This window comes from Suricata suricatta, chromosome 17, assembly GCF_006229205.1.
Source record: "Suricata suricatta isolate VVHF042 chromosome 17, meerkat_22Aug2017_6uvM2_HiC, whole genome shotgun sequence".
Classification (NCBI taxonomy): domain Eukaryota; kingdom Metazoa; phylum Chordata; class Mammalia; order Carnivora; family Herpestidae; genus Suricata; species Suricata suricatta.
The window spans coordinates 18,741,361-18,755,793 of NC_043716.1; the positions used below are offsets into that span (position 1 = coordinate 18,741,361).

Sequence of the window (14,433 nt, forward strand, 5' to 3'; positions counted from 1 at the left end):
TAATGGTTACTACTAGGCCAAGAGGTAGAGATTGAATTTGGGGGTAGAAGAAAGTCAAGGAGACTTTCAGTTTTCTCTGTAATTTTCTCATCTCTTTCTTCTCCCTCTCTTCTTCTCCTTGGGGAGTGTTCTTACTCTACAATGAGTAAAAAACAAAAACAAAAAAAACAACGAAAAAAAACAGTATATATTTTAGAAAAACTTTATTGTGTGCTAACAGTTTTAAAAAGAAAAAATAATTACCTCCAATTTCATTGGAGAAATTTGTACCCTTTATGTTGTCCAAACAGTAGCAATACCATCTTTACGGTATTAAGACAGACACAGTTTCATCAGTAGTTAAAATCAGTTTGCATAATCGGGAGCAACAAGGTGGCTTCCTGTTATTATTTGATATATCCTTTTACCTGACTCACCCAGCTCTTACATACCATGCAGTTAAAAGTATGCACTCAAACAAAATAAACATACTCTATGTTTATATCACTGCAACTAATAAACTCATGGAAAAAAAGTCAAAGCTAAACGAATCCGTGAAAAGAATGCAAATAAAGTATGAGATTATCTTCTCTACAAACCAGCAAACTACTGGGAGGACAACTGGCATGCACTCCAACCAGCTGAAGCCTTGATGTTGGCCTTCTAGCTGCCCCTGAGAAGGAAATCCATGGGAAACAATGCCCTCTTTAGCTCAATTTAGGGTAAAAAGTCGAAGCCTCGGATCCTGAATATGTTGTATTTCGAGGTAGGTCGCTTGCCAAAATAACATTTCATTCCATGTGGGTGGAATGTAATCAATTATTTCCTTTTCGTATTTTTTGAATTTCCACTTTTATTTACTTTTTTGAATTTCCACTTTTTTTTAATTTGAGAAAAAGCAGGAGAGGGGAAGAGACAGAATTTTATTTAAGGTTTTTTTTAAGGTTTGTTTATTTATTTATTTATTTATTTATTTATTTATTTATTTATTTATTTTTAAGAAAGCACAAACGGGAGGGTCAGAGAGAGAGAGGGAGACACAGAATCAGAAGACAGGCTCCAGGCTCTAAGCTAGCGGAGAGCACAGAGCCACACGTGGGGCTCAAACCCAGGAACAGTGAGATCATGACCTGAGCTGAAGTCGGACGCTTAATCGACTGAGAGCTACCCAGGCGCCCCGAATTTCCACTTTTAAAATGGGGCTAGCGTAGGGCATCAAAAGTTTAGAGTTTTAATTCTGTCACTAACGCACTTCAGTCAAATCACGTCCTCAACCGTGAAACGGAGCGTGAGAAGCCCTGCTAGTTTGAAATCCCTTGGGGAGAACAATCCCGCCTCCTGCCGTTTCGCCCTAGAGGTATTTTGGCCCTCTCTGTTTACCGTCCGCGCAGCCTCTAGCAGCAATCCTAAGCTCCGCCCTATGCGCTCCGGACGGCGCGAAAACCCAATTGACAAGAATTCCCTCCGAAGCCCGCGGGTCCGATCGGCGTTCGGCCTGCTTTCCTAGCCGGGGTCGCGATCCCAGGTGCTTAGCCTGGGGCGCCTGTGTCGAAGGCACCCTGCGGTCGCCGGCCGCGTCCCGGGGTCCTCGCTGCCCGCGCTTTCTTACCGCCTCTTCCCGCGTTCGACTCGGCTGAGCTGGGCCCAGCCTCGGCGACCGCTTCAGGCGGGTGGGCGCGGGGGGGTTGGAGACGGTCCCCACGGCCCGGCTGCCGCCTCTTTGGGGGCCGGCCGCCTCCATGGCCTCCAGGCTGGCGGGGCCCGGCCTCTCAACGTCGTAGGAGCCGGCATTCCAGGAAGCAGGGAGCATGGTGGGGGTCTTGGCCATGTCGGCGGCAGCTGCTCCCCCTCCGGTGAAGGACTACGAGATTGAGGTGAGCTAGAGAATCTCCGTCTTGGAGGAAGTGGGTGCAAGAGATTTCAACTTTGGATCCGGGAGGGGAAAGAAGGGACCTGGTGAGGCCCCCCCGCAGTGACATTGTGTACTACAATCGCTGGAGTGTATCGCTTCCTAAAGTCGTGATAGGTACTGACAAACGTCGAGATTGTGAGATGATTGCGGGGCCAGGAAAGTCGGGACTTAAAAGATACCTCGACCAGTCCCCAGGTCCTGAGATGTTGGTGGAACTTGATGTTTTGGACTTGTGAAATGTCGCAGAGGATGCCAGGATCAAGTCTGGGTTCATGGTAAGGAATCAGAACTTAAGCGTTGGAAAGATCTTTAAGTTCAAGTGGTGTATCTGTTTACCTGTTGTAGGATGACTGCTTAGATTGTCACCAGAGGAGTCAGACAGAGCAATTAAAAAAAAAATCAGTTTCTCAGGGCTCTAGAGCTTAAAATACTGCAGTTAGGAGTCCCAGGATGGAATGCTGTTATTCACCAATATTCACCAAGTTTCAGTGAAATGCAGTAAGTAGTCGTTATATAGGTTATGTAGGTACCCTAATGCCATCAAGTAATGGAGTAGCATCTCAAGCTCGCATTCTCATTGAAATACGCATACTGATGACCTTGAAGTGAGCCAAGAACTACGTTTACTTGTTTAACTAGGACTCACTCTCATTTTTTGGAATTGAGTAACTTTTGTCTACTTGCTGCTAGTTGTTATGCTGATACTTGTTTGCTAAATCAAGGCAGTTGCTCAGCTTTCTAGGGTGTGAAGAAGGACTTTTGGTACTTGAATGAGACAGTTCTTGATTTTTTTTGTGGTCAGTTCATCAAGCTTTTCATTACAGTTTCTGCTTTTGGTGCCCTGCCTCGCCTATTTCACAGTAATGATACTTAGCATTTAGTATTGTAAGGGTGAGGGCCTTGCACGCATTATTTTGCTTAATATCCACCGTGTGCTGAGGTATCATTACCTGTATAATTGGAAAGTTAATATGTATAAAGTCCCATGCTAGTAGATATCAGAGCCAGCACTTGAACTTAAATCTGTCTGACTCCACGGCCTGTGGCATATAGTGCTTTTGATATCATCTCCGGGTAATATTACAATACTGAAAACTTATTAGCATTTTCTCCTGATGTGTTTATCATTTCATTTTAATATACAGAATTTTAACCTGTAACTTATTTTGACTTATATTTATCCAAATGGTTAGAAATTTGTCACAAAACCATTTATTAAGTACTTCTTTGCTCACTAGCCTGAATACTACTGTTCTCATATACCAAATCTTAAATACTTACTGCTTTTTCTGATTTTCTCTTTCTTTTTTATCTTTTTTAAGATTATTTTTTAATTTTCATAAGGTTTATTTATTTTTGAGAGAGAGAGAGACAGAGTTCTAATGAGGGAGGGGCAGAGAGAGAGGGAATCGGAAACAGGCTCCAGGCTCTGAGCTGTCAGCACACAGCCTGATACGGGGCCCAAACTCACAAACTGAGAGATCATGACCCAAGCTGAAGTTGGACGCTTAACCAACTGAGCCACCAAGGCGCCTCTAAAAAAATTTTTTTTAATGTTTGTTTATTTTGAGAGAGAGAGAGAGACAGAGTGCGAGCAGGGGAAGGGCAGAGAGAGGGAGACAGAATCTGAAGCAGGCCCCAGGCTCTGAGCTGGTCAGAGGTCTTAGAGGTCTGTGCTCAGAGTCAGCACAGAGCCTGTTGCGGGGCTTGAACTCACAAACCATGACATCATGACCTGAGCCAGAGTCCAACAGTCAACTGACTGAGCCAACCAGGGCCCTTTCCTCTTCCTATTTTTTTTTTAATGTTTATTTATTTATTTTGAGAGAGAGAGAGAGCTCGTGCTCAAGGAAAGGAGAGCCAGAGAGGGAGGGAGAGAGAATCCCAAGCAGGCTCCACACTGTCAGTGCAGAGCCTGATGGGGGACTCAGTCACACAGAGATGACACTCCATCACACAAGAGATTCTGACTTGAGCCAAAAATCAGGAGTCAGGTGCTTAAAGGACCAAGCCACTCAGGCTCCCCCTATGCCTTTTTTTTTTTTTTTTTTTTTTTTAGTAATCTCTACATAAAATGTGGGACTCAAGCTCACAATCCCAAGAGCAAAAGTTGCATGCTTCACTGACTATTCCCTGACTAAACCAGCCAGGTGCCCCTAGCACTATGCTTTTAATGATGATAGCTTTGTGATACCTTTTCCCCCCCTTAATGTTTATTTGAGAAAGAGAGAGAGAGAGAGAAAGAGCACACAAACAGGGGAAGAGCAGAGAAGAAGGAGACACAGAATCCCAAGCAGGATCCAGGCTCTGAGCTGGCAACACAGAGCCTGATGTAGGGGCTCGAATCCATGAAGTGTGAGATCATGACCCGAGCCGAAGTTGGACACTCAACTGACTGAGCCACCCAGTCTTCCCTGCTTTGTGATACATTTTAATTTTCTAGAAGTATAATTCCCCCATTAATTACTTATTTTTTAAAGGTTTTATTTGATTAATTATTTTTAATGTTTATTTTTGCAAGGAGGGGAGGGAGGGGCAGAGAAAGACACAGAAACCGTAGCAGGCTCTAGGCTCTGAGCTGTCAGCACAGAGCCGGATCTAGGGTTCAAACTCATGGACCACAAGATCATGACCTGAACCCAAGTCAGATGTTTAACTGTGAGCTACCCAGGTGCCCCAAGATTTTTTTTTAAGTTTTACTTATTTTTTGAGAGTGTGTGTGCATGCGTGGACTCTCACTCTCTCTCTCTCTCTCTCAAAAAAAAAAAACCAGAAACACATTAAAACACTGGGAAATTTTATTTGTGGTAGGTGTCCTTCATAATTTTTACTTGATTAGTAAATTTTAGGATGCTGGGTTTGTTCACTGTTTGTTTCTTAGTAATAGGATACTTTAACTAAAAAAGTAAAAAGGGAATGGAGTTATTATTTGTAGAGGTTCTACCATGCAGACTTCACATATTTTTATGTAATCATTACAAATTTTGTGGGATAGGAGGTAGTATTCAAAGGTTGTAAACAGAGGCCAACAGAAATTAACACATTTGTACATAAGTATAGTGGCCTTGAAACTTTTTCAAGTATAATACATATAAAGTAAAATACACATAAGTGTTTGGCTTGTGATGTGATGTTGAGATTTGAATGTAGGTTTAATTTTAAAGTTCTTCTTTCTAATATGTACCATGGTTGTTACCTAAAGGAGCCTTCCTTATTTTATCCAATTAAGTAAAATATTAGATCCATGTTTAAAATTTATGTTTTGTGTTGTCTTGCTTGACAGAAATGCTTTCTTTTTCTTTTAAATTGATAGGCGTGCAAAAAGCGAAGGAGAGACGACGACAGATCTTCCTGCAGAACAATTACAAAATACTTATCACCAGTAGGGAAGACGGGAGACAGTGTTTTCTCTCCACCTAAATCCAGTAATATCCTGAATTATTTTCGGAAGACTTACCCCCCGAATGAGAAGACACAGTCAGCAAGAGAGTGCAGGACAAAGTCGTCGGCACCATTGCCTGCTGACAGTGGCAAAGACCGTAAAACACCTTTGGAAGTGTTCTCACATATAGAGTTCAAGAAGAGAGGAAAGAGAATTAATTTATCTCATCGACTAATTAATGTTAAGGCTGAAAATGAATCTCCGATTGAAGTTAATAGCGACGACAGCAAAGAAGACTCCAGTCTAAAGAGCGGTTTTGTGGAAAGTAGTACTTCTGTGTCACTCTCTGTGTCACTCCGCGAGAAACGTGTAGAAGTACTTGCAGAAAGTATTCAGGATATCAAAAACCAGTCAGGCGCTCGGACCTCCATAAAAAGCTCCAAGAAAGTAAATCCTAAGCAAGGAGTCACAAAAAATGATTGCCAGAAAATGAGGAAAAGGAAGCACAAAGATGTAGATCTGTCTGAAAGCTTACCATTGGCAGAAGAACCAAATCTCCTTCCAAAAGATGGTAACGACCCGAAGCAGAGAACGCCTTCCCCAACTAATGAGGTGAAGAATCCTGCAAGTGGTGCAGCCTCTAGGGGTGATACAGCGCAACCAGCCTGCCTAAGCGAACGGACAGTAACTGTCTCCTACGAGGAATTTTTGAAAAGTCACAAGGAAGATAAAGTAGAGCTACCAGACTCTACAGTGGAAATTTGCATGCCTTCTGAAACTGTTGAAGATTTAGTCAAAAGTGGTTGCATGAGTGACCCAGAAACCTGTGAAATGTCCCGACACGTACACTCTAAGACAGTGACCGTCCACGCACAAGTTCACCCTGTTCCCCCCAAAAAGACCAGGAAAATACCCTCAATTTTCTTGAAGCAAAAGCAGCTGGAAACAGAAAGTAGCCTGTCTGATCCTGAGAATGAAACGATGGGTCAGAAAAGAAAATCTAACGTCGTCATACGGGAGGAAGAATTAGAATTGGCAGTGTTGGAAGCTGGAGGTTCTGAAGCTGCAAAGCCGAAATGCACTGTAGAAGAAAGACAGCAGTTTATGAAAGCATTCAGGCAGCCAGCATCAGATGTGCTTAAAAACGGGGCGCGAAGGTCTGCAGATAAGCAGAAAGAGCTCAGTGAAAAATCTTTGAATGATGAAGGAAGAGACAGTAATTCTAAGAAAATCATGGACAATCCTAATATTCAAATGATTTCAAATTATGACAATTCACAGTCACATCCTGATAAGGGAACTTTTCCTACAGAGAAAATTAACAAGCTGAAGAAAAAGGGTAAGAAAATGTTAGATACTGGTGCTACTCCAGGTGAAAGCAGACAGGGAAATACTCAAAAGAAAGGAACAGCTTTTTCCTTTAAAGGAAAACAGAATCAAAATAGGCTTAGAATGAGTTTAAGACAAAAGAAAACAGAAGTTTTCAAAAACACAGTATTAAATCTTGTTTGTGAAGATTTAGCAAATGACCCTCTAAAGATTGCCTCTCCACATAACAAGAAGTCTTCAAGGAAAACCAGCGTACCCGTTAAGGATAAGTTTACACATTCTAAAGCCGAAACCGAAGACAGTTTGGAAAATGTTTCCACACCCAAGTCAAGCAGAAGATCTGTAAGAACTAGCAGCACCCCTATTGCAATAGTCATTAGGGGGACTGATTCTGAAGATGATAGTCCAGTAAAGGCTTCCACTCCCAAAACAGCCAACTTCCCAGAAAAGCATAGCTTATATACGGCGGAATTAATAACAATTTCCTCGGACTCAGAGAGCCCAATTAGGTAAAGTTTTGTTTTATTCCGAAGTTCTAAGTATTCTCCATATATTCGTTGGGAAGGAAAATGCTTGAAGCACTGGAGAGTGATACTATTTCTAGAACACCTGATTTCTATGAAATGGAACAGTTTCAGAAATGCTTGTTTTTTTCACATTTAACTTAAAGTCGGGCATGATTTCAGAAGAATTCTAGATGTATTTTATTTTTTTTAATGCTTGTTTTAGAGGGGGGAGGGGCAGAAAGAGGTGGGGGGGGGCAGAGGATCCCAAGCAGGCTTTGCCCTCATAGCGGAGAGGCCCGTGTGGGGCTCAGACTCACAAACCATGAGATCATAACCTGAGCTGAAGTCAGAAGCTTAACTGACTGAGCCACCCAAGTGCCTCCTAGATGTATTTTAAATGAGTTATAACTTTTACTCCTGGTTGCTAATCCCTTGAAGAAATATTCTTCAAGTCTGAATTCTACGCATCTAATAAACATGAGATTAAAAATAAATCATAGCTTTATTTCTTAGGAAACTAAGCCATATACTATTAAGTACATACTTGCATGCTAGTTTTGGTCAATTGGAAGAATCATATTAAGAGTTAATTTTATGATTTCTAAAAGGAAACATTCAATATTTTTGGAGAGTTTAACTTTGAGTGTGGCTTACTTTTGATCAGTAGTTTGAAACTAATGGGGGTATTTCGTTTTTAAGAACTGTCCAGAAATTGGAGCCCTACGTGGTTTTTTTCTATACTTAATTGAAATTTTTACACATAATCTTAAAATGCTTCTGAATATCTTTTTTATTCCCAGAATGAAATTCACCAGAATTAGTACTCCCAAAAAATCTAAGAAAAAATCTAAGAAAAGGTGTGAGAAATCTGAAGCAACTGATGGAGATTTTACTTCTCAGACTAGAAAGGTAATTGAAATATTAGGATATTCTGTTTCCTAAAACAGCAACTACTATTAGAAGTGATATGCCAAAAGAATATTCACGTATTTTATGGATTGGTTATATTAACAACAGTTATATGTTATTACCCACTATTATTCTGTTCCTCTATTAGTTTATTAAGTGGTCAACATATCTTATTGTGAGATTAAAGCAATTGATAAATATGGTATAATTTACTTAGAAAAAATTTCCTTGTTAAGAGTTGCATCCTGATCATTTAACTTAAGACTGCTTATAGGTCATGATTGAATTTTTGGTTTATTTCTATAGATCAGAGTCTAAAAAGTGGGGTCTGTAACCCTGGGACAGGTCTGGAAACCCTTGTAGTGTTGACATTTTGGGCTGGAAAATTCATTGTTGTAAGGGACTTGTGCATTGTAGGATGTTTAGCAATAACTTGGGCCTCTACCCATGACATCTGAGGAGCTTTCCAGCTCCTGTGGATATGACAACCAAAAATGTCTCCACACGTTGGAAATATCCCTGGGAAGGAAAAAAAGAATCGCACATCACTCCCCGTTCACTCCCGCCCCCCAATGAAAACCATTACCCTAAAGGGAGAGGTAGGGTATATATAAGAGTAATTCATCTGCTTTTACAAAATAATCTGTTTACCCACACCTTGAGCGAATTGGATTCTCTCCAGGGCATTGGTGCAGGTGTGTGTGTGTGTTCACAAAGCCCGGAAGGTGATTCTGAAATAATCCTTGGGTGAATACCTCTGCTACAGAAAAGTTGTTACCTCTTTTGTTGTTATTTAACAGCTGTCATTTTTTTTTTGACTGCTTATCACATTCTAGGCACTATGCTTAGTACTTGTAACTAATTAAAACTTGTACTCTCATAACATAAATATTTAACCCTGTTTTGAAGGACAGTGGAGGGGTGCCTGGGTGGCTCAGTCGGTTGAGCCTCCGGCTTCGGCTCAGGTCAGATCTCACATTCGTGGGTTCGAGCCCCGCGTCGGGCTCTGTGCCGACAGCTAGCTCAGAGCCTGGAGCCTGCTTCCGGTTCTGTGTCTCCTTCTCTCTCTGCCCCTCCCCCTCTCATGCTCTGTCTCTCTCTGTATCAAAAATAAATAAAACATTAAAAAAATTTTTTTTTGAAGGACAGTGGAGCCAAAGGAGGTGAGGACATTTAAGAGTGGATGAAGTGGTGTGCAGTGGAAGCCAAGCTGGGTGGCTGGGACTAGAGGCTGACAAACAGGGAGAAAGTAGGGTGCCATCAGGAATGAAGTTCCTGACATAGGAGTAACTGAGTACAGCTGGGAGGAAGGGTGGATGTGACTCTCTGAGGCGATAGGATTATTGATGGTTTTAATCTTATTTTTCTGTTTTCTGTATAAACATGGACTTTTAAAAATTATTTTATTTATTATTTTTTTTTGAGAGCAAGCGAGCACTACCTGGGGAGAGGGGCCGAGGGGAGAGAGCAGACACCACACCATGCTCAGCTCAGAGCCTGACACGGGGCTCGATCCCATGGCCACAAGATCATGACCTGAGCCAAAATCAGCAGTCAGGCACTTAACCAACTGAGCCACCCAGGCGCCCTTATAAACATGAACCTTTAAAAACTTTAATCAGGAAAAAGAAGCTAGTAGGGAAAAAACTGACTTCAAGTAACAGTGGAATTACTTGCCAAAATATGTATGTGTATCCTTTTTCATATTCACTAAAACATACTTTTTTGTGTAACAGTTTGTTTCAGTAACCGAGTTATTTATTAAAATTTTAGGAGGATTATTTTGAATATAAACTTACAAGGTTCATTAGCCTACCAAAAATTTTGCTAGCAGAACAACAGAAATCTATCACTTTACTATACAGTAGCAAATCTTTGTTTTCCTAACCTTCTTACATACATTTTGAGTCTACATGCCTATGCTTTTCAATAATTTTTTTAAAATATTCCAAAGGGTGCCTCGATGGCTCAGTTGATCGAACGTCCAACTTCATCTCAGGTCATGGTCTTGTGATTTGTAAGTTTGAGCCTTGCGTTGGGCTCTGTGCAGACAGCTTGGAGCCAGCCTGCTTCCAAATCTGTGACTCCCTCTCTTTCTGCCCCTTTTCCGCTCATACTCTCAAAAATTAAATGTCAAAAAAAATTTTTTTAATAAAAATAAAAACATTTCAAAGATTTTAAAAAACAACAAACATTTGTTTAAAAAACAAGTGTATGAAATTAAAAGTGAAGACTTTTTATCTACCCCTACTCTCTAGGGGTAACACACTGAAAAAAAATTTTTTTAATGTTTATTTTTGAGAGAGAGAGAGAGAGAGAGACAGAATATGAGCGGGGGAGGAGCAGAAAGAGGAAGACAGCAGAATCCAAAGCAGGCTCTAGGCTCCAAGCTGTTAGACACAGCGCCCAACACGGGGCTCCAACCCATGAACTGTGAGATCATGATCTGAGTGGAAGTCGGACTCTCAACTGACTGAGCCACCCAAGTGCCCTAAGGGGTAACTCACTTTTAATAGTTACATTGAAGCTATTAATGTCTGGGGCTCCTGGTGGCTCAGTCGGTTAAGCATCCGACTTCCGCTCAGGTCATGATCTCTCGGTCAGTGAGTTTGAACCTTGCTTCAGGCTCTGTGCTGACAGCTCGGAGCCTAGAGCCTGCTTTGGATTCTGTGTCTCGTCTTTTCTCTGCTCCTCTCTCTGCTCTTCCCCTGCTTGAGCTCTGTTTCTATCTCTCAAAAATGAATAAATGAATAAAAAAAAAACTATTACTGTCCTAGATTTTTTCCTACGGTTAAATAGATATATGTCACTTTTAAAAGGAATCATGTAAACTATTGTGCAACTTGCTTGGTAGATGTCTTTAAACTAAAAACCTATAGAACTCAGAGTATAGAAAGCACATTGTCTAGAAGGGAACATTTAAATGCATCAATGTCAAAGTCAGGCCTGAAGGCCAAACTTCTTATCTAGTGCTCTTTTCCATACTTAATACCTTTTCAGCCTCTTTCCAGTGGATCCACCGTTAAGGTGACTAAATGCAAAGCATAGATGCCATGAAGATGGTGGAGAAATAAATAATCAACAATTCTAATCCATCCAGGCATCTAATACAAACATCTCTCTCGGTGTTTTTCATGAATGTAATTATATTTATCTGAAGAAATTTCCAGTTAGAAATAAAGGTAGACACATTACACTAGACGTATTAATTACACTAACACGCACTGTAATTTAATTTCCTTTGGAAGCTTTAAGTAACTGTTTCTTTGTCTTTTATTTAATATGATTTATGATTATAGTTTTATATATGTTTAATGGATTTTATTGTTTATTAAATATTTGAGAGGGAGAGAGCGAGCGAGCTGGGAAGGGTAAGAGAGAGAGAGAGAGAGCGAGAGAGAGAGAGAGAGAGAGAGAGAGAGAATCCCATACAGGCTCTGTGCTGTCAACACAGGGCCTGACCTGGGCCTCCATATCACAAACCATGAGATCATGACCTGAGCTGAAGTCAACAGTCTGACACTTAACCAACTGAGCCACCTGGGGTCCCTGGATTTTATTTTTTAGAACAGTTTTAGGTTCACAGCGTAACTCAATGGGACACAAGAGATTTCCCATATACCCCCTGTACCCACACATGCATAGCCTCCCACGTTATCAATACCTGAATAGTAGACTTGTTATAATTGATGAACCTGCGTCAGCAGAGCATTATCATCCAGAGTCCCTAGTTTACATTAAGGTTCACTCTTGGGGTTGTACGTCCTGTAAGTTTAGATAAAGGTATAATGACATGTCTCCACTGTTCTGGTATCATACATATAGTGTATGTATCCCTGCCTTAAGAATCGTCTCTGCTCTGCCTCTTCATCCCTTACCCACCCAACTCCTGGCAACCACTAACCTTTTTTTACTGTCTCCAATGTTTTGCCTTTTAGAATTTTTTTCTATTATTAAATATAAAATGTTTGCCACTGACCTGAATATTTCAAATTTTTGTTTAGGCAAGCAGTGCTTCAAAGAGTGTGTCAAAAGCAAAACAACTGATTGAAAAAGCAAAAGCTTTGCATATAAGTAGATCAAAAACTACTGAAGAAATAGTGATGCCCTTGAGACGTTCATCTAGACATCAGACGCTTCCTGGAAGGAAGGAATTGTCAGAAACAGCAGTAAGTACTAGAAATACTTATTGGTGTGAGGTCTGTCCCATTCTGCTGCTTGGAGTAGGAGGAGGAAGCCATATAAAGTTACAGGTAGAATTGTAAGATACCCTTGAGGTTGTGGAAAGAATATCATTTGCATTTCTGTTTAAAAAAATTTTTTTTAATGTTTATTTATTTTTGAGAGACAGAGAGACACAGAGCGAGAGCAGGGGAGGGCCACAGAGAGGGAGACAGAATCTGAAGCAGGCTCCAGGCTCTGAGCTGTCAGAACAGAGCCTGATGCAGGGCTTGAACCCACAAACTGTGAGATCATGACCTGAGCTGAAAGCAGTCTGTTGGGCATCTGTGCTGACAGCTCAGAACCTGGAGCCTGCTTCGGATTCTGTTGTCTCCCTCTCATTCTGCCCTTCTGCTGCTCACTCTCTGTCTCACTCTCTCTCAAAAATAAACATTAAAACAAATTTGGAAAAAATTAATAAGACCTTTTCGTTCCTTTTGCATACAGAATATAGTCTGCATCCTCATCATGTAATTTGAGATCCTTCATAGGCTGAATTAGCTCTTCCCTTTTCTCCTTCCTCATATACACACGTTTTGCTCTAGTCACACTAAATTATTCCTTTCTCCCCAGATTGTTACTTTTTCCACTTCGTAGTCTCAGCTTGAAATGCATATTCCAAGTACTCTCTTCTACCTCAGGAATTCCTACTGAAACATTAAGTCCTGCTAAATGCCTTCCCCTTCTCTTATGTATGCATGTATGTTTACTTTTGAGACAGTGCAAGTGGGGAAAGGGCAGAGAGGAGGGGGGACAGAGGATTCGAAGCAGGCCCTGCACTGACAGCAGTGAGCACCGTGCAGGGCTCCAGCTCATGAACCATGAGTTCATGACCTGAGCCAGAAGTCTGATGCTCAGCTGACTGAGCCACCCAGGCACCCTTGCCTCTTTTTTAAAACCCAGCTTTATTATAGAGATATAAATCACATACATACAATTCACAATTCCATAGTTCATTGGCTTTTAATAAATTCAGAGTTGTACTCCATCACCACAATTGTAGAACGTTTCATTACTCCAACGAGAACCCCCATTCCCCTTAACTATATCACGTCCCTGTTTCCCCTCCCCCAGCTCCAGCCAGCCACTAATCTACTTTCCATTTCTATAGATTTGCCTCTTCTGGACAGTTCACATAAATGGTATCATATAATATATGGCCTTTTGTGCCTGGCTTCTTTCACTCATCATACTGTTTTCAGTGTTCATCCATGTTGTAGCATCAATATTTCATTTATTTTTTATTGCCAAACAATACCCCTTTGTATGGACATACCACATTTTTTTTTTTGCCTGTTCATCAGTTGATAGACATTTGGATTGTTTCCACTTTTTGACTATTTGGAATAATGCTATGAACATTCTCATACCTCCTCTCGAAAGCTTTGTTGATGCCTTCAAGACAAGTAGTTTCTTTCCCTATATGTACTTTACTTCCGTGGGTTTTGTATTTTAGTCAGTATTGCTCTCAGCATACCATATGACGATTGGAATAGCTCTCTCTCTGTCCCCGACACCCCGGTGTAACCTTGAAGCCAGCTCTTGTTGCGTTTGTCTGTGTCTGCCATGTTGCCTGACGGGTGGTGGCAGCTCTGTAAACGTGAACTGACCCCACGAGAGCATATCAGACTGTCTCTAATACATTTAAGGATGTGTAGCTCTCAAAGAGGAGAGCTAGAATTTGTATAGCTCAGTCATATTGGCTCTTTTGTCTGGAATAAAGTCTATTGGTTGCTTCTTTAAAAAAGAAAACCCATGGTAATAATAAACCCAGTCTTCGATATGTGAACTTGAATGCGATAGCACAGGCTATGGTCGTTTACAACATGTATGTTTTCTGTATCCATCAGGTAGTGTCCGATGAAGAGATGCGTGGAGCTGCTAATGTCGTTATCTTACCTCTGGCTTCTAGTGCTGTGACCCTTTCAAAGGTTTCACACCTCAATTGTATGACATTCGGTAAAAATGCCTTTCTTATTCTGTCGTAGGATTCTGTAATAATAGATTCAGATCTTACTTCTCTACAGCAACCTGAGAAAAATCAGAAGAAACTTCAGTGTCTGAATGATGTGCTAGGAAAAAAACTTAACAAGAATCCTAAAAATGTACCAGGTAATCAGATCTGATAATGTTTATGATGAATATTAGAATGCTTTGGAGGGATTATGTTGTCTGAATGCTGTCATTTTAATTTA

At 40.9% G+C, this 14,433-nt stretch overlaps 1 protein-coding gene across 3 annotated transcripts in view; it reads left to right on the plus strand.

Annotated features, from left to right (window-relative positions):
- Positions 1–1,422: 1,422 nt before the first annotated feature.
- The window catches only part of ATAD5 (ATPase family AAA domain containing 5), a 43,627-nt gene continuing 30,616 nt past the window's right edge, over positions 1,423–14,433 (plus strand). The window contains exons 1-6 of one of the 3 annotated variants that reach the window (XM_029928838.1): positions 1,803–1,853; positions 2,080–2,166; positions 5,205–7,111; positions 7,909–8,017; positions 12,022–12,186; positions 14,227–14,350. In XM_029928838.1, coding sequence (XP_029784698.1) covers positions 2,164–2,166; positions 5,205–7,111; positions 7,909–8,017; positions 12,022–12,186; positions 14,227–14,350 — 2,308 coding nt within the window. In that variant the 5' untranslated portion in view covers positions 1,803–1,853; positions 2,080–2,163. Of the gene's footprint in view, positions 2,167–5,204; positions 7,112–7,908; positions 8,018–12,021; positions 12,187–14,226; positions 14,351–14,433 lie in introns of all 3 variants that reach the window. The other 2 variants (XM_029928837.1, XM_029928836.1) reach the window with 2 other exon arrangements.